Source organism: Periophthalmus magnuspinnatus, chromosome 4 (genome assembly GCF_009829125.3).
Source record: "Periophthalmus magnuspinnatus isolate fPerMag1 chromosome 4, fPerMag1.2.pri, whole genome shotgun sequence".
In the NCBI taxonomy this organism is placed as follows: domain Eukaryota; kingdom Metazoa; phylum Chordata; class Actinopteri; order Gobiiformes; family Gobiidae; genus Periophthalmus; species Periophthalmus magnuspinnatus.
Genome location: NC_047129.1, coordinates 20,205,645 through 20,224,889, shown reverse-complemented (window position 1 = coordinate 20,224,889; position 19,245 = coordinate 20,205,645). Strand labels below are relative to the sequence as shown.

At 41.1% G+C, this 19,245-nt stretch overlaps 1 protein-coding gene across 1 annotated transcript in view; it reads right to left on the bottom strand.

Moving 5' to 3' along the window:
• Window positions 1-19,245, bottom strand: part of ror1 (receptor tyrosine kinase-like orphan receptor 1) — a 169,943-nt gene that overhangs the window by 37,290 nt on the left and 113,408 nt on the right. The window contains exons 2-4 of the mRNA XM_055221029.1: window positions 15,977-16,039; window positions 6,642-6,932; window positions 5,126-5,159 (exon numbers count right to left, since the gene is read on the bottom strand). Of these exons, the coding sequence (XP_055077004.1) occupies window positions 5,126-5,159; window positions 6,642-6,932; window positions 15,977-16,039 (388 nt within the window). The remainder of the gene's footprint in view (window positions 1-5,125; window positions 5,160-6,641; window positions 6,933-15,976; window positions 16,040-19,245) is intronic.

Genomic DNA, 19,245 nt, shown 5'->3' with positions numbered 1-19,245 from the left:
TTTAAATGAGCGCTTTAAGGAGGCGAACGTCCCTTTAAATGAGCGCTTTAAGGAGGCGAACGTCCCTTTAAATGAGCGCTTTAAGGAGGCGAACTTCCCTTTAAATGAGCGCTTTAAGGAGGTGCACGTCTCTTTAAATGAGAGTTTTAAGGAGGCGTCTGTCCCTTTAAATGAGCGCTTTAAGGAGGCGCACGTCCCTTTAAATGAGCTCTTTAATGATGGAACGCTCGGCTCGGTTCATGTTTGCTCCTGCTCTGGTTTTACAAGTGAAATACACAGGCAGGTTTCATTTTTCAGGTTTAGAAGCAGATTTTCATAGGAGGACAGACTTTGAAGTGCTATGTTCATTTTGATGGGAAATGTGAAGGAAAAATGTGTGTAGGCCAACAAAAGTGACGCAAAGTACAGTGTGAGTTTTTGCATCTACTCTTTATGTGAGTTTATGTAATCATAGAGGTTTCCTTGGTACACAACTGTACCAAGGAAACCTCCAGCTCAGCCCATGTAATCTGACTGACATCATCAAAGGTATAATACTCCCTACAATGGAAGCATGGCCGGGCGTGGACAGTACTCCCACAGTGTGGTCATGTCTCTGGGGCCTGGACTGACGCTAAATAAACTTCTATTTATTCTACAACAAACATGAATAAAAACACAAAGTTGAACTGAAACAGCTCTACCTTTGATATAATTCAGACTCTAAAACCCCTGAAGAATCTTTTAAAAGTCCAGGTGCTCATTTTACTGTAAAACCAAAGAACATCATCTCCACACACTAATATATCAGCCCATTACTGGGTTCAACTCAACTCAAGTTTATTTCTATACCACATTTAAAACAACTTAAGCCGAATCAAAGAGCGTCACATTAAAGTCAACACAAAACACATGCACTGGTACACAATACACAGGGAAAGAACACTAAAACACCTATATGTCCCGTGTAGTGTTAAATGCCAGGGAGCAGAGGTGAGTTTTCAGTCTAGTCTTAAACTGAGTTAAAGACTGAGAGGATCTGACAGGCAGAGGGCGCTGTTCCATAGTCTGGGCACTGCCACAGAAAAGGCTCCATCACCTCTGGTCTTCAGCCTTCCTCAAATAAAGAGGACCCATAGAGCGCAGACTGAACCCATAGAGCGCAAACATTTAAACTCGTATGAAACAGGAGCCAGTGCAGGACACAGCACAGGCCTGATGTGTCTCGTGTCTTAGTTTGTGTCTCCAGTTGCAGTGGACATTCAGTGTTCTGGACATTCAGTGAGCGCTGCAGGGAGCCCTGGTCCAGCCCCAGACAATTATAACAATCCAGACGCCACGTTACAAATGTGTAGATTGAATTTTCAAAGCCTAACCTAAAGTCCAGCACCATTTCCATTGTTCTTTATGAATAATCCTGTTTTATTTTTCGGACACACCATTCCCCTCTCTCCCTCTGTAACAAACCTGGGGGTCAAATGACCCCCACCTCTCCTTTGACAATCATGTCACCTCCATTTGCAAAACTGCCTTCTTTCACCTCCGTAATATCTCCAAACTTCGCTCTTCTCTCTCCCTCCCTGCTGCAGAGAAGCTCGTCCATGCCTTTGTCTCCTCCAGGCTTGACTACTGTAACGCACTCCTCATCGGGATCTCTGGCAGGAGCATTCGAAAGCTCCAGTATGTCCAAAACAGCGCCTCCAGGGTCCTGATGAGGGTGCGTAAACACGAGCACATCACCCCCATTCTTCACTCTCTGCACTGACTCCCCATTCACTTCGGCATTCAATACAAAGTCCTCTTGCACACCCATCACTGTCTCCACGGTGCGGCCCCCACCTCACTGAACTGCTCACACCACACACCTTCACTAAGACTCGGTCAGGCCAACAGCACCGTCTGGTCATGCCCAGGACACGGCTCAAGACCATGGGCGACAGAGCCTTCTCAGTGGCTGCTCCCTGTCTGTGGAACACCCTCCCAGACGATCTCAGGCCTCCACAGACGGTGGATGCTTTTAAAAGAGGACTAAATACTTACCTTTTTACCTTGGCCTACAGCTAAACTCAGGTTATTGTTTTATTGCTTTTACATCAATTGTCTTCTGTTTTTAATGTTAATTGTCCTCTGTTTTTAATGTCTTTTTTGCACTGTAGCACTTTGAGATTTGTTATTCAAATGTAAAGTGCGTTATAAATAAAATCTATTATTATTATTATTATTATAATCCTTATTTTATATCTACATTTCTCATCACTAAATTCCTACCTATTTTACTGTATAACCAAAAGGGTGTTAAAAGTATCGTAAAATCAGGTACTAATTGATAATGAAACTAGTATCGAAACTCATCAAATCGCTTCTGAATAAAATAATAATAATAAAAAATAAATAACTGGATGAAATTTGACCTTTCCTGAATGCCAAATGGCATAATGAACAAATACTATGATTTTGTGCTAGAAATGACAATAGTTTGTATAAAACATTTTTTTTAAAAAGCTTTTGAAATGGTCATTCAAAATCAGTAATGAGTCTATTTTTTAGTATCAAAATCGAGTTTGTAATTTCAGTATCATGACATCAGTGACCAAACACTCACTCCTGCTGTCGCTGTTATTTAACTCAAACCCATCGTCTCTGTGGATGTAATAATGTCACACGAGACTCGACTCCTGTGTCGTCTTTAATCTCAGCTCAGGCCCTTCACACACAGCCCTTCACACACTGGCCCTTCACACACAGCCCTTCACATACAGCCCTTCACACACAGCCCTTTACGCTCAGGCCCTTCACACACAGCCCTTCACACACTGGCCCTTCACACACAGCCCTTCACACACTGGCCCTTCACACACAGCCCTTCACACACAGCCCTTTACGCTCAGGCCCTTCACACACAGCCCTTCACACACTGGCCCTTCACACACAGCCCTTCACACACAGCCCTTTACGCTCAGGCCCTTCACACACAGCCCTTCACACACTGGCCCTTCACACACAGCCCTTCACACACAGCCCTTTACGCTCAGGCCCTTCACACACAAAGGCCCTTCACACACAGCCCTTCACACACAGCCCTTCACACACAGGCCCTTCACACACAGCCCTTCACACACAACCCTTCACACACAGCCCTTTACGCTCAGGCCCTTCACACACAGCCCTTCACACACAGCCCTTCACAGACAAAGGCCCTTCACACACAACCCTTCACACACAGCCCTTTACGCTCAGGCCCTTCACACACAGCCCTTCACACACAGCCCTTCACACACAGCCCTTCACACACAAAGGCCCTTCACACACAGCCCTTCACACACAAAGGCCCTTCACACACAGACCCTTCACACACAGCCCTTCACACACAGCCCTTCACACAGGCCTGCTAACGCGCTCTGTAAATACTGTCAGATTGTGTGAGTACGTTCTCGAGCTGTTCCATGGTGGACTTTTACGGGGTGTCTGATTTCGATTGGACGCCAGCAGCGTTGGCTCCGTGGCGCTGGGCCTTGGCACCAGCTTTAACTTTGGGACATTTGTGAAACTCATCCAGGCCAACAGCTTTGATCCAGACACAATCTAATAAATTTGAGAAAGCCTCGACCAGCAGGAGGACGTCAAGACTAAAGCAAAGAAATATCTGGGGTTTGAAGAGAGATAAACTGCCAATACAACACGGACACATCAGGGGGGATTGTTTCTCCCGTTTTATGAGACTGCATTTCATTTAACTCCATTTAATTTGGGTTTTATGAGCATGATCAGATTAGAGACGCAGACGAGCTGCAGATATGACACGTTTTTTAAGTGTCAGGATAATATTCACGATTACTGACACGTAACAAAAGTAAAAATCCTTCATTTTCTTTCACTCTTATATAAGACCACTCCTCCAGTATGTGGCCAGATAATGAAATGTAACTTTATTAAAGAGGGGGCATTTTTTTAAGACTATGGGGTATTAAAGAGGAGGTATTTTACATCTATGAGTCTAAAGGCAAAGCTTTCCATTTACCCTCACCTATGGTCCTGGTTTATTCCAGGTGTACTCCTAGTTTAGTCCTGGTTTAATCCTGGTTTAGTTCTGGTTTAGTCCTGGTTTAGATCTCTGGTCCTACCCTCTCCTATGGTCATGACCAAAAGGACAACATGGCGGATACTCTTGGTTAAATGTCTTCCCTCTGCAGGGAGGCTGGGCACTCCCTTAAAGAGAGGACGACGAGCTCAGTCACATGGGAGGAGCTCGGAGTAGAGCCGCTGCACCTCAGGTACAGAGACTTTACACAGAGATTTGATCAAGAAGAAGGGTTTGGACAGTTTATATTGTATTCAAAGATATTTAATTTTGAAGTGCACTTGTAAATAGCGATTTTATATTTCTAATAACCAGTTTGATGGATTGTTCCATGACTGATGTGTGGCGTCAGATGTGGCCTGTGTGAGAGGTGCCAGAACAGCCTCATATATCCCATAATAACCACAGGCCGCCTCATTCACAGGAAATAACAGAACTGACTCACTCACTGTCGTCTCTGGAGACCCATCAACACACAGCAGACACTCGAGCTCAGATGATGTGATAATATAAAAATGCCACAGGGACGACAACCAGCTGAAGGAAGCTAATCGATTTAGCAATAAGTTTAGCGTTTGGTGAAATAGTTACAAAATCATCACTAAAAAGGAATTCAAGTAAGAGGAATAATGTGTGTGCACGACCAGGTGAATGTTTGGATCATAGACTGTGTATATAAGTGCACATAGTTAACCTGCTAGTCACCAAACAGGAAGTGAGCATGAGCGTGCTTCCGGCTTCCTTTTGTTTGATTTTCTTACTTTCTACAATTTATATACACACAGAACAAATGTAGCATCTGTAGCAAAGAAAACATTTTTAATAATTCTACACTTTTTTTAAAATATTCAAATCCTCAAAGTATCTGTCTTATAAAGTTATTTCACTTTTTTTCTTTACTGCATAATCCCATATATCTTGCTTCATATATCTGATGTCTTCAGTGTGTGTATAAAATGTAGAAAGTAGTAAGAATACATTTTTAAAAAGCACCGAATGAGAAGACATGTCCAAACTTTTGACTGGTCGCACACATTGACCACCCATAGGAGACAGAAGCAGACTTACGTGGGACGGCCTGGCAGAGGTGTGGGCAGAGGATCTGAAACAGAAAACAGCAGGAGTTTAAGAACATCATCTTTTATATTGTTCTCAGATTTGTGAAGTTCGAGCCAATGGTGAGTCTGTGGGAGGCCTTCTGCATGAGCCAAATGTGAAGTACCTAAAGTGAAACGGGAAAACAGACATCAAGGTTTGCAACACCAGCAAAGAATGACTCCAGTGTAGAGTGAACACCAGGAGGTTTTTGACTCCAGTGAAAAGACCTCCTGGTGTTTACACTGGAGTCAGAGAACACACAGGTGAACACACAGGTGAACACACAGATGAACACACAAGTGAACACACAGGTGAACACACAGGTGAACACACAGATGAACACACAGGTGAACACACAGGTGAACACACAGGTGAACACACAGGTGAACACACAGGTGAACACACAGATGAACACACAGGTGAACACACAGGTGAACACACAGGTGAACACACAGGTGAACACACAGGTGAACACACAGGTGAACACACAGGTGAACACACATAGCTGTTGTCAGTTTCTTTTTGCATATGAAAACTAAACATCTCAGTGACTGTGGGCGTGGCCTTTCAGCTACATCCACAAAATCCTCCTGACTGGAAAAAGTGGGTTTTATTTTGCTGTGGTCTCCAAATATTCATGAATTTGCCAAATCAGTTCTAATTTCTGGGCATAAAAAACAAACATCTATTTTCAGTCCTAAATATTTAAATTTGGATTTAAAATAAACAAAAGCAGATCTGAATGATTCTGGATGCGTGTCTGGTTTTTACTGAGACTAATGTGAGTGTTTTAAAGGTAGAATTCTGTTGAGAGCAGAAACATTTAAGAAGAGAATTAAAATCTATTAAACTAACACAAGGATCATATGTATTACAGAACATGGCTGGGGACGTCTAAAACTCAGGGGTGAATAATTTTTCCATAATAAGTGAAAATTATGCTACTTAAAGCTCCTGTATCACGCAAAACTGACTCTTGTAGCTTTAATCCATGTTCTAATGCTGTTCCCTCCTCAAAAACAGACCTGGAGTTGTGTTTTGTTTCATTCACACATTTGAGTAACACTTTATTATTGGTGTGTCTATGTCTCCAAAGCTCAAAATGCTCTGTTCCACCTTGTGATGTCACGAAGTGGTAGTTTTCAAGTTAACAGCTCCTTTTACCTTTAGTTCAGTGGAGATTAGCAATTCCAGTTCTGAAATGATCCAAATGATTCTGGTGAAGGAGTTTAGTGGTTTGGTGTATGGAGTTTAAAAACACAATGGAGCACTTCCTGTTTTACCACATGATGACATCACAAGGTGGAACAGAGTGTTTTGAGTCTGAGAAAAGAACTCAGCCTAAATATGCAGGGTTTGTGTGTTAAACAGTTCCATTTGTGACGAGGAAACAACATTAGAACAGAGATCAGAGAGTAGAGTCATATTGACCTTTAAATATTTGCAGTCTTTGCTAATTACGACCATTAAAAGTTTGGGCTCTTACCGAACTTGACGAAGAGCACGCCGGTGGTGGACACTGTTCCGTGGGAGTTGGTTGCCACACACTGGAAATATCCCGTGTCCGTAGTGTCCAGATTCCGTATCCGCAGTCTGGACCCGTACTGCATGGAGCGATACGACACGCGGCGCGGCTCCTGTACGACCGGAGCGTCGTTCTTCAGCCATCTTACTGTGGGAGGCGGGTTGCCAGATACTCGACAGAACAGCTCAGCGGTGTGGCCCAGAGATGTGGTTATGTTGTTCATTGGAGCTTCTAAACGGATGAAATAAGGCCCTGGAATCACAGAAGAGAAACATGATTTATGAGAGTGATAAAGATGTTGAGAAAATGGCAGAAGTTGTGCAGAGCGAAGCCAAGACGAGGAGGCGTCAGGTGTGATTCAGACAGAAACAACAAAAGAAACAGAGATGTGTCGTTTTACACATGAGCCAAAGGGAAAAGCATCAATCATATTTCACTTATTTCACTGTGAAAGAGCCAGAAAAACAACATCACTGTATTTCATATAGTGCACAGAGGCAGCGGTGGAACACAATGAAGTACAAGTAATAAAGTACTGAACTTAAGTAGGATATTAGGTATTTGTACTTTATTTAAGTACATTTTACAGTGTGTACTTTGTACTTTTGCTTGAGTACATTTGAGAGCAGTATCTGTACTTTCTACTCCACTACATTTTTGACTGAAAAGTTAAAGTATTTTTTATTATTGTTTGAAACTTGCTGAAAAGGCTGAGGGTTTATTTTTAACACGTTGAGAATTTGAGCAAAACAAAAATATACAAATAAAAACAGATGGGGAAAAAACCCTGATTGATTTGTTTCTGTTGAACAAAATTCAGCTCAAATCTTTATCAAAATCACCACATTTGAGGCTTCATGAGACTCAAAGTCTGCAAGAAATACTTTTATTTTTTACTCTTTAAGTACATTTTTAAACAGGTACTTTAATACTTTTACTTACATAGATTTTTTCATGTGATACTTTTACTTGAGTATTTTTTTTACTCCAGGATCTGTCCTTTTACTTAAGTGATAAAATTGAGTATTTCTTACTTCTTCCACCATTTAAGAGTACTTATACTTTTTTGATACTTGAGTAAAAAGTGGTGATCCAATGAAAATGTAGGTTTACACGTTGTTTAGACTCAAATCTAGAAATCATTTTACATTTGATGGAACTAATGTTTCCTCGTCACAAACAGACCTGGAGCCTGCAGATTTAGGCTGAATTTGTCTCAAACTGAAAACACTCTGTTCCACCTTGTGATGTCATCATGTGGTAATACAGGAAGTGCTCCACTGTGTTTTTAAACTACATCCACCTTCACTAGAATCATTTGGATCATTTCAGCCCTGGAATTGTCAATCTCTACTGAACTAAAGGTAAAAGAAGCTGTTAACTTGAAAACTACCACTTCATGACATCACAAGGTGGAACAGAGCATTTTGAGCTTTAGAGATGTAGACAGACTAATAATAAAGTGTTACTCAAACATGTGCGAATGAAACAAAACACAACTCCAGGTCTGGTTTTGTAACAGCGTTAGAACATGGACTAAATCTCACAGGGGTCAGTTTGTGTCATACAGGAGCTTTAATGATACACTGATATATTTGCTGTACTTTGAATCCACAGACACACAGCTGCATCAAACAAACAGGATGTATGGGAAAGACATTAGAATATTTCCGTATGTTGAAGGCGGAGCCGGGGTCGCTGGTCACAAAGATCTCGAGCGCCACCGTTTCATGTCGGATCTAGAAAGCTCCCCTGACCCCGTCTCAGGTCAGGAGAAACGCTCGAGACCAGCCAGAGTAAACAAGGAAGCAAAACCCACGCACAGATCAAAACTCTGCTCCACATCGATGTGTAATGAGGATTAATGAACAACCACGAGCAGGTTTCCCCGAGGAACTGGACAAATATGTGCTATAGATTTACTCATGAAGAATGAACGGCTCATTCAGGGGTAAATGCTTCATATTAACACCAAGACAAATTAGATACTGACACTTTTGGTCTGTATTTTTAATATCTCAGTAATTGGTCACATGATAAACGGTCATATTTTTATAGAGCTTTACATCATGGAACCATGCGCACACACACACACACATTCAGACACACACTCAGACACGCATTCATGCACAGATTCACACACTCATTCACACACACACTCATTCACACACACATTCACTCACACACATTCGTACGCATATTCACATTCATACACACATTCATGCACACACACACACATCCATACACACATTCACTCATACACACGCCCACATTCACACACACACACACACCCCCACACATTCGTACACACATTCACATTCATACACACATTCTGACACACATTCATGCACACCCCGACACACATTCATGCACAGATTCACACACTCATTCACTCACACACACATTCACACAAACATTCACTCACACACACGCACACACACCCCCACACACACATTCATACACACATTCACAAACACAAACTCACACACACACACCCGCACCCCCACACATTCACACACACCCCCATTCACAGATTCACACACAGATTCACACACACACACACACACACACACACACCCACACACACACACACACACACACCCCCACACACACACACACACACACACACCCCCACACACACACACACACACACACCCCTATTTATACACACATTCATACACCAGTGTACACAGACACTGGTGTATGAATGTGTGAGTGAATCTTGCAATAGGCTCTGTGCACAGTTGCATGCTAGCTACCTCGCTGCGTCTCAAAGCTAATGCTAACTTATATTAATAGCATAAAATATAAAATAAACCTATTCAAATTCAAATGAATTAAAACAAAGACTACCCAGTTATTTTTAAATGTAGAATACTTCAGTTTGTGGTGTTGTGTTAATATTTATTATGCCTTAAAATTAGCATATTATTAGCATATTTGTGTAGTGTTTAGCATGTTGACTCGGCAAAAACCTCACAGAGATAAAACTAGACGGGAAGTAGGAAGTAGAGACGCTAACAATGAGCTAGCCAAGCGCTACTGTGCACAGCCTAAGAAAATAATCAACTAATCAATATAGAAATAATAACGTAATGATGTAACGTTAATCCCTAAAGTAGGTATTGTACAGTCTACTTACTCCATGGCTGTTTTTATCCCAGTCTTTAAACAAAACTGTAGTATTAATTTTCCATTGGTGCATAAATGTCCTCGGTCTGAGCCTATGTGGACTAAACTGATCTGAGTCTATGTGGACCAAACTGTTCCCATTGTGTAACTTTTCCCTCACAAATCCAGGAGAAATGAAGAGCCATGAATCTGGTGTTGTGTAACATCAGGGTGAGGTGGTATAGGTGAGCAGTGCATAAGTCTTGTGAAGTGTTTGGACACGGCTGAGCTTCTCCATAAAAGGGCCTCACTGTCTCTGCTCCAGGTGTCTGTCCACTGCTGCTCATTAAGAGTCCAGATTTATACTGTTCCTCTGGACGCTCAAGGTCACTACATCCACCCATGGGCCGTCCTCCCCGTCTGGAGGAGGGACACGCTTCAAAATGCTTCAAAATGTTATATATTTAGTCTTTAGCATAGACTGTAAATATAATATATGACATAGCTAACCTGCTAGCCGCCACGTTCCAAACAGGAAGTGATCATGGGCGCACTTCCAGCTCCATCGACTCTGGCTCCAATTCACTTACTATTGAAAAACTGTGTCCTCTCTCTGTAACTGCTGCTGTCAGACTCGTTATTTTGGTCTTAAATGTTCGTATTAACCCGTTCTACCTGATCCTGGGGTTTTTATTTCACTATTGTGTCTGTAAATCAAGATATGAACATTAATAACAGACAAATCAGGCACCTTCTAAATCAAAATACTTTCAAGAGCTTTATAAGTATTATTCATTAAAGAGAGGGTATTTACTTCTATGGGGCATTAACAGTAACAGATCTTCATGTATCATATTTTTTTATTTTTATGGAGAATTGTCATGTGGGAGAATGGGTGATGTAGGTTTGTGGGTGGAGCCTCGTACATGCTCGTACTGCTAACCATCAGGAGGGTTTGAATAGGGCCTGGGAGAGATCACTAGATTACTAATACAATAGTCGGTCTAAATTCTTCCTGGACAGAAATGACTCACAAAAGTTTTATTTCATCCAACTTTTACTAAACCTGTTTCTTTCTGAACTATGGCCGGTTTATTTACGTTTTGATCATTGCAATAATATAGTGTTATAAATGGTCTCCATAGTAACACTAGACTCTGTGGGTCACTGCGGGGTCAAAACACTGAGCTCTTAAATGAGCTCGAACATGTTGTGAAAACACATTTGTCCCGACATGGAGGTTGAGTCTTGGGTTTAACACAACAGTGTGCTCCTTACACAGACATGACAGTGAGTCTGCCCCACTGCACAAGAGGCTCTCGAAGAGTTTTAACGTGATTATTTTATGATATTTAGTTTTGTGCTGTATCCAGTTTATTCCATCAGACTGACAAACAGCAGTATGCTCAGAGTGTGACTGTGACTTTTGAGGCTCCTTTCTGTTCAATTTATTTTATGTCACATTTAAAACAACATGAGCTGAAGTTTTCACATAAAACAAACAGAATAAGAGGTGCCATGTTTCCCACAGAAATGTCTAATGTAAAGTACCACTGTCAAAATGACCTGATACAGGACGGTCAGAGAATGAGAGGAGGGTCAGAGGACAAGCGGAGGTTCAAAGGATGAGCGGAGGGTCAGAGGATAAGTTGAACGATTGTAAAATTTAGTCCAGCAAAATCAGCTGGATCAGATCGGCTCCACATATGGGTTCAGTGGATATCCTGGTCAGACAATTAAACTGACGTAATGAGACTGTTTCCAGGTCGTAGTCATCCAGAAAGTCTCAGAATGTTTGACCTTTTAATGTTTGTTAAACACATAACATAACTCAGTTACATAACACATTTGGATCAGGTTTGTCTTATTTTAGTTTCAGTCTCTGGGCTCGGTCGATATCGAGAATCATCTCCACTTTAAACATGAAAAACAAAAGTAGTTCATTTTGCAAAGAAAGTCACATTAACTCAATAAAGTCATTCGAGTGACTGGCATCAGACTGAGACCAAATGAACGCTGAGTGTGTGTGAGTGAGTGTGAGTGTGTGTGTGTGTACATTCCTGTGTGTTGTAGCGTCTGCCAATAATCTGTGTGACTTGGTCTTTTCATAGCTTGTTTACTCGACCAGTTTTAAAAATCAGACTTTTTAATTCAATCTGTCTCCTCTGATTAAGTTTAGATTTACAATCACTTCAAATGTCACGAGAAAAATAAATGACTCCTGAGAGAAGAAGAAATGACTCCTGAGAGAAGTGTGTTCAGTCCATGTGTGTTCAGGTCATGTGTGCTCAGGTCATGTGTGTTCAGGTCATGTGTGTTCAGGTCATGTGTGTTCAGGTCATGTGTGCTAAGTTCATGTGTGTTCAGGTCATGTGTGTTCAGGTCATGTGTGTTCAGTTCGTGTGTGTTCAGTCCATGTGTGTTCAGTTCATGTGTGTTCAGTCCATGTGTGTTCAGTCCATGTGTGTTCAGTCCATGTGTGTTCAGGTCATGTGTGTTCAGGTCATGTGTGTTCAGGTCATGTGTGTTCAGTCCATGTGTGCTCAGGTCATGTGTGTTCAGGTCATGTGTGTTCAGGTCATGTGTGTTCAGTCCATGTGTGCTCAGGTCATGTGTGTTCAGGTCATGTGTGTTCAGGGTGCTCAGTTGCTCTGATGGGACCACATCTTTAGACAAAGTGAAAGTTGTTCTTAAAAATATCGACCTGGGTCAGAAATCACAGGTGAGTTTATCGTCGGCTCATAAGAAAATGAAACAACACGTCTGCTGCACTTCATCAGCTGAAAGAACGGGCAGTAAAAGCAGCACGGGGCAGGAGCAGGGGACAGGGGACAGTATTTGTGTGGTTAAACCGTCCTGTCAGATCTCAGAAGCTAAACCGGGCTGGGCCTGGTCAGGACTTGGATGGGAGACCGCTGGGAATATCAGGTGCCACAGAACTGTTGTTGTGTCCTTAGGCAAGACACTTCACCCACATTGCCCAGTATGACAGTGGTGTGTGAGTGAGTTGTGGTGGGAGGGGCTGATGGGGCAGATTGGCAGTCTCACTCATCTGATGCATCATCATCATCATCATCATCAATATTATTATCAACATTATCATCATCATCATTATTATTATCAACATCATCATCATCATCATCATTATTATTATGAACATTATCATCATCAACATTATTATCATTATCATCATCAACATTATTATTATCATTATTATTATCATCATTATTATCATCATCAACATTATTATTATCATTATTATTATCATCATCAACATTATTATTATCATTATTATCATCATCAACATTATTATCATCATCATTATCATCATCAACATTATTATTATCATTATTATTATCATCATCAACATTATTATTATTATCATTATTATCATCATCAACATTATTATCATCATCATCATTATCATCATCAACATTATTATTATCATTATTATTATCATCATCAACAGTATTATTATCATCATCAACATTATTATTATCATCATCATTATCATCATCAACATTATTATTATCATTATTATTATCATCATCAACATTATTATTATCATTATTATTATCATCATCAACATTATTATTATCATCATTATTATCATCATCAACATTATTATTATCATTATTATTATTATCATCATCAACATTATTATCATCATCATTATCATCATCAACATTATTATTATCATTATTATTATCATCATCAACATTATTATTATCATTATTATTATCATCATCAACAGTATTATTATCATCATCAACATTATTATCATCATCATTATTATTATTAACATTATTATCATTATCATTATTATTATTATTATTAATAACATCATCATCATTATTATTATTATCATTATTATCATTATTATTATTATTAACATTATTATCTGAAATTGTTGAGTTTGGAAATGTTGTAAATACGATGGTGTTTTGACACAAATTTTGACATTTAATGAAACTTGTCATATTCGCATAAATCACATATGAATTGTCCAGTGACACATTTACACAGGGGTCAGGACACACAGTCTGCATCATCACTGTGGTTTAAAGTAGCAAACGTTTGGATCGCGGGTAAACGGATTTACCAACTAAACTGCAACAATTATACAGGAATAGATGAGATTAACATTATAGAAAAATATATGAAGTGACCTTTAACTGGCACTTTTCTACTTCAAGGCTCAAAGCGCTTCACCACCAGGAACCACACACACACAAACACCAGTGTGCACAGACTCAAGGGACAAAGGGGGTTAAGAGTCTTGCCAAATGACACAACAACAGCATCAAGAGTGATTCAAACCACCGCTTTTCAAGATCAGAGCAGAAGCATTTGACCAATGAGCAACTGCCACAGACAAGGCACGTCCCATTTACCAGAACACACGACCAGACGAAACAAACCTGCCCCTGCCCCCGTCTGCAGACCGCCCCTTTAATGTGGCAAAGGGTTAAATGTGTCCCTGTCATCTGCAGACCGCCCCTTTAATGTGGCAGAGGGTTAAATGTTTCCTTGTCATCAGCTCGCTCTGCTCTGGCCCAATCAAACGCTGCAATATGTAAACAGAGCCCGCCCCCGCGACCACAACAAGGCCGTGGACATGTTCGCTATGGGGGATTTTACGTAACACCACCATCAACTCTGTATCATAAACAATACAAGGATTTATGAGTTCAGCGCCGTCACAGCGGCGGAGCTCGAGTTATTCTCAGTGATGAACATTAAAAAAAAAACAGACACTGGGGGCGAGGGGGGTTAAGTGTCTTGCCCAAGGGCACAACGGCACCATTCATCTAAGGGAGCTATAATCACATCAGATTTGAACCAACAACCTTTATATTATATACAAGAATTATTTTATTAATTTGGTGAGATTTGCTTTAAAACATTTACATGTACTTCTACTTCAGTAAGAATGTTTAGACACAGCTGCTGTGTGATACTGTGTGTGATCCTTCAGAGATCTGTGTCTGTTTTAATCTCCTTCATATTTGACCATTCACATATTTACAATGAATAAACCAACAAACCAGGCTTTAAACAAACCCCACTGGTCACCAGTGTCTTTCTCTGGACGACTCTCCTCCATCTTCCTCAGAAACGAAGGTTCCATACCGAGTCGCCATCTGCTTATTTCCATGTTAAATACTTTTGCCTGGAATATTCTTTTATTTTCTTAATCGATGATACTTATAGGATTTGGCAGCGTCACATAGTCACTTTGATATAAATGAAAAAAAAAGTGCTGCTCTAGTGTGATGTGCAGCTATCCATAGGGGGCGCCAACAGCATGTAGCACTTTGTTGTCATGAAGTTTACAGCGACGTTTTCTAACGTGGAAGTCAGTGGACTTGTTTCTTTTATTAAGTCATTTTAGATGAATATTGTGATTTAAAATGAATAAATTGTAACAATGATCCACAGGATCAGAGATGAGAACCATAGAGACACAAGCACAACAGGACAGGATTTAAAGTTTGTTGTGGTCTGGATGAGGTAGTAGAGATGTTTGTGTGGATGTCGGTGCAGATGTCGGTGCAGATGTCGGTGCAGATGTCGGTGCGGATGGTGGTGTGGATGGTGGTGTGGATGGTGGTGTGGATGGTGGTGCGGGCGTTGGTGTGGATGGTGGTGTGGATGGTGGTGTGGGCACTGGTGTGGATGGTGGTGCGGGCGTTGGTGTGGATGGTGGTGTGGATGGTGGTGTGGATGGTGGTGTGGATGGTGGTGTGGATGGTGGTGTGGGTGTGGCCGTAGAGATAATGCCTTCAGTTGTAAACTACACCAGGGTGGGTGGGGTCAGTGTGAAGGGTCTTTGTGTCCGAGCAGAGGACGAGGATCTGGAAACACTTCAGTTATTTCCAGGAACATTTAAACAGATGAAATCAGAAGTTTACATACACTACATTAAATGACACATATGCTTTTTTTCTCTCTGACATGAAAACAGACACAACTTTTCCTGTTTTAGGTCCATTAGAATCAAAATTGTTTCTCTATGTTAAATGCCAGAATAATGAGAGAAGGATTTTTTAGACAATGTTTCTTTACATTCTTCAAAGTCAGAAGTTTACATACAGTAAGATTACTACGAACTATTTGGTAAAACCCAGATGACGATGGGTACATGCACGTTTGTGTGTGTGTGTGTGTGTGCGCGCTCTTACCATCACTGGAGGTGTTCCATGAAGCAGCGGCGAGCACACTGTGGTCTTGGGGCAAATCAGACGCTGAAAACAGAGACAAGAATCCATTAAAGGACTGCACTTCAGCACAGTGAGAGTGTGTGTCTGTGTCTGTGTGAGACTGTGTGTGCGCATGTATGTGTGTGGGGACATCAAGGAACCACTCACACATTCACACACACATTTCAGCCCCGGAATGACCAATCTCTACTGAACTAAAGGTAAAAGGAGTTGTTAACTTGAAAACTACCACTTTGCATTTTGAGGTTTGGAGATGTAAACAGACTAATAATAATAAAGTGTTACTCAAACATGTGTGAATGAAACAAAACACAACTCCAGGTCTGTTTTTGAGGAGGGAACAGCATTAGAACATGTTTCTGCAATAAAACACCTGTAACTGAATAAATGCCAAATAGACAGTTCATAGGTTTAATGCCACACTGTGGAATATTAAAGCCAGAGCAATAACCCTCCACTACAGAAGTTACAAATCACCAAATATGCAACATAAATAAAAGCTGCCCACAGGACCACAGGGTCTCGTCACTCTACACGACACAGAATAGAACCATCAACCACTTTCACTACAGGCTCCACACTAAACAAGTCATTGCTTCAGCTTTGGTTTTTTGGCCTCTGCACGAGCACTTTCCCAGATGTTTGTGGTGACATGACGAATGAGGAGCCGGCTGCCGCCAACTGCAGCCGTATACAGTATATACATACATATATGTGCAACACACATGTGCAAAAACACATATCTACACATTGGTATTTGTATACTGTATATACATACACAAAAAAATGTGCAACATATATGTGCAAAAACATGTATACATACACATACATGTGCAAAAACACAAATATACACACTGGTATTTGTATACTATTTGTATATTGTCCCTCGCTATATCACCTTTCACCTTTTGTGATTTCACTGTTTCCCAGATTTCTTTTGTTTGTGAAATTTTACATGCTTTTTTTTACAGTGTATGAATGTACATTGTGTTCTGCGTCCTGATTGGCTAATGGACTGTGGACCATTGTCCATCAGTCTCCTCCGTGCCGTGTCTCCTGTACAGTACAGAATGTGTTCAGACAAATTTACATAAATGTTGATCGACTCAGAGTGGTGCCAGGACAAAGAGGCACGGTACTGTAGATACTGTATATACATACACATACATGTGCAACATATATGTGCAAAAACACATATACACAGGTGTCTGTAAGTGGACTGGGGGCAGTGGACCGGGGGCAGTGGACCGGGGGCAGTGGACCGGGGGCAGTGGACCGGGGCAGTGGACCGGGGGCAGTGGACCGGGGGCAGTGGACCGGGGACAGTGGACCGGGGGTAGTGGACCGGGGGCAGGGGACCTCACTCGAGGTCACACTAATTGGGTGATAATGTGGGGCCTCACACGTGCTGCTGGGGGGATTAAACTCCTCAGGCTCTGCACCTGTTACACAATGAGACAAACTCACACACTCCACACTGAGTAGAACAGGCAGCAGCAGTTGTAGTAGTGGTGCTTGCACTAAAAGGAGTTTTATTTCTTGTAGTAATTACACACTCTCATTTGTAGTAGTATATAGAAAATGATTAGATTTAGACGGAAAAAAACTCAAAGACACCGTCACAGTGTCACAAAGAAAAGTGTGATCTCCACAATGATCATGATTAACAAGTAAATCATGTCACAAAAGAATTGTTATTATATATTATTATACATGATGAAAATGAAACAAACAGTTCACTATAAAACTGTGAGATGTTTTGAGTAAACGCTGTACACGACCTCCAGACACGGTCAGACTCCTCTGTAGAGTGACTAATGCACAGTAAAAATGTTTAATGTCATACTGTGGAACATTCCAGATAATACACAAGAACATGTCCATGGAAACAAGCAGCAATTGCCTTTAAATATGTAGAAATAAAATTCTACTACTTAAGTTGAAGAAGAAAGTTAGAGCCTCTGAGGTTGTATTTGGAGTGATTCATGTTTGAGTAATCTTTAATCAACTATTTTCAAGATGCCATTTTGTCGATCAGCCCCCGTTTAACCTCCACCGCTACAAGCCAACTGTGACGTACACTCCCACTGTGACACGCCCACTGTGACGTACATGACCGCTGTGACGTACACACTTCCTTCTCCAGTTTTATTTTCTTAATCAGTGATACTCGTAGGCTTTGGCAGCGTCGCCATTTTGGTGCAAATGAAATAAAATGTGCTGGTGTAGTGTGATGTGCAGCTGTCCATAGGGGGCGCTGACAGCATGTATAGAGACACAAGCTCCATAGGCCTTGGTCTGCTGCTGATTCTTCTTCTGGTGTTTTAGCTGTTATGGTTAAATAGGCGACTAACCAATTTTCCAAGAATATTTCCGTTTTCTGTTTTCTTTGTTTAAAAGTTCAAATATCCCAAAAGTACTTGAGTTAGTTAGTACTCTCTGCTGCCAAAGCCAATTACACCGGGAACAGAACTCTTAACGTAATTCCTTCTAAAAATCCCATTTGTTTTTATGATCCCGAGTCCAGGTCCAGATTTCATGGCGTTCCTGAAGCCAACAGGACTTTTATGGTTTGTCAGAGTAACCTTCTCCAGACTGAACGCTCCGATAGCATCGCTCCTCGTTGGATTTCCATTAGATGCTCATTATCTGAGCGTCAAAAACGACACAGCTTCAAAGAAAAGTCACATGACCTCACACTCCCGTCATGTTCAACACGTTCAAACGTCCCGGGACATTTTGGCGTTGGCGTACAGCAGCCATCATGAGACATGTTTAGTTTAAAACAGACAGGAGAAGGTCAAGGCAGGGCATCTGTGAGTTTGTTTGGAAAAAAAATACTCAAGTTTAAATATTTATGGAAATGTAATTTTTGATCTGGGAGGCCATCCAGGTGAATGTTTATATAATGACAGGAAAGTCTCGGGCTGACAGTAGAGGCTAGTAGTAGTAGTAGTAGTAGTAGTAGTAGTAATGGTAGTAGTAGTGGTAGAAGTTGTAGTAGTACTGGTGGTAGTAGTAGAAGTAGTAGTAAGATGTAAATGTACATTTTGATCTGAGGCGACAGAGACACTGGAGCAGGGAAAGAGCAGCTGAGGCAGGAGGAGTCGCAGCAGTAGTAGTAGTAGTAGTAGTATTTGCAGTAGTATTAGTAGTGTGTTTTAGTTTAGAAAAGTAGAACAACAGCAAAAGTACATGTATTTGTTGTATTTGTTATATTTGTTGTAGTA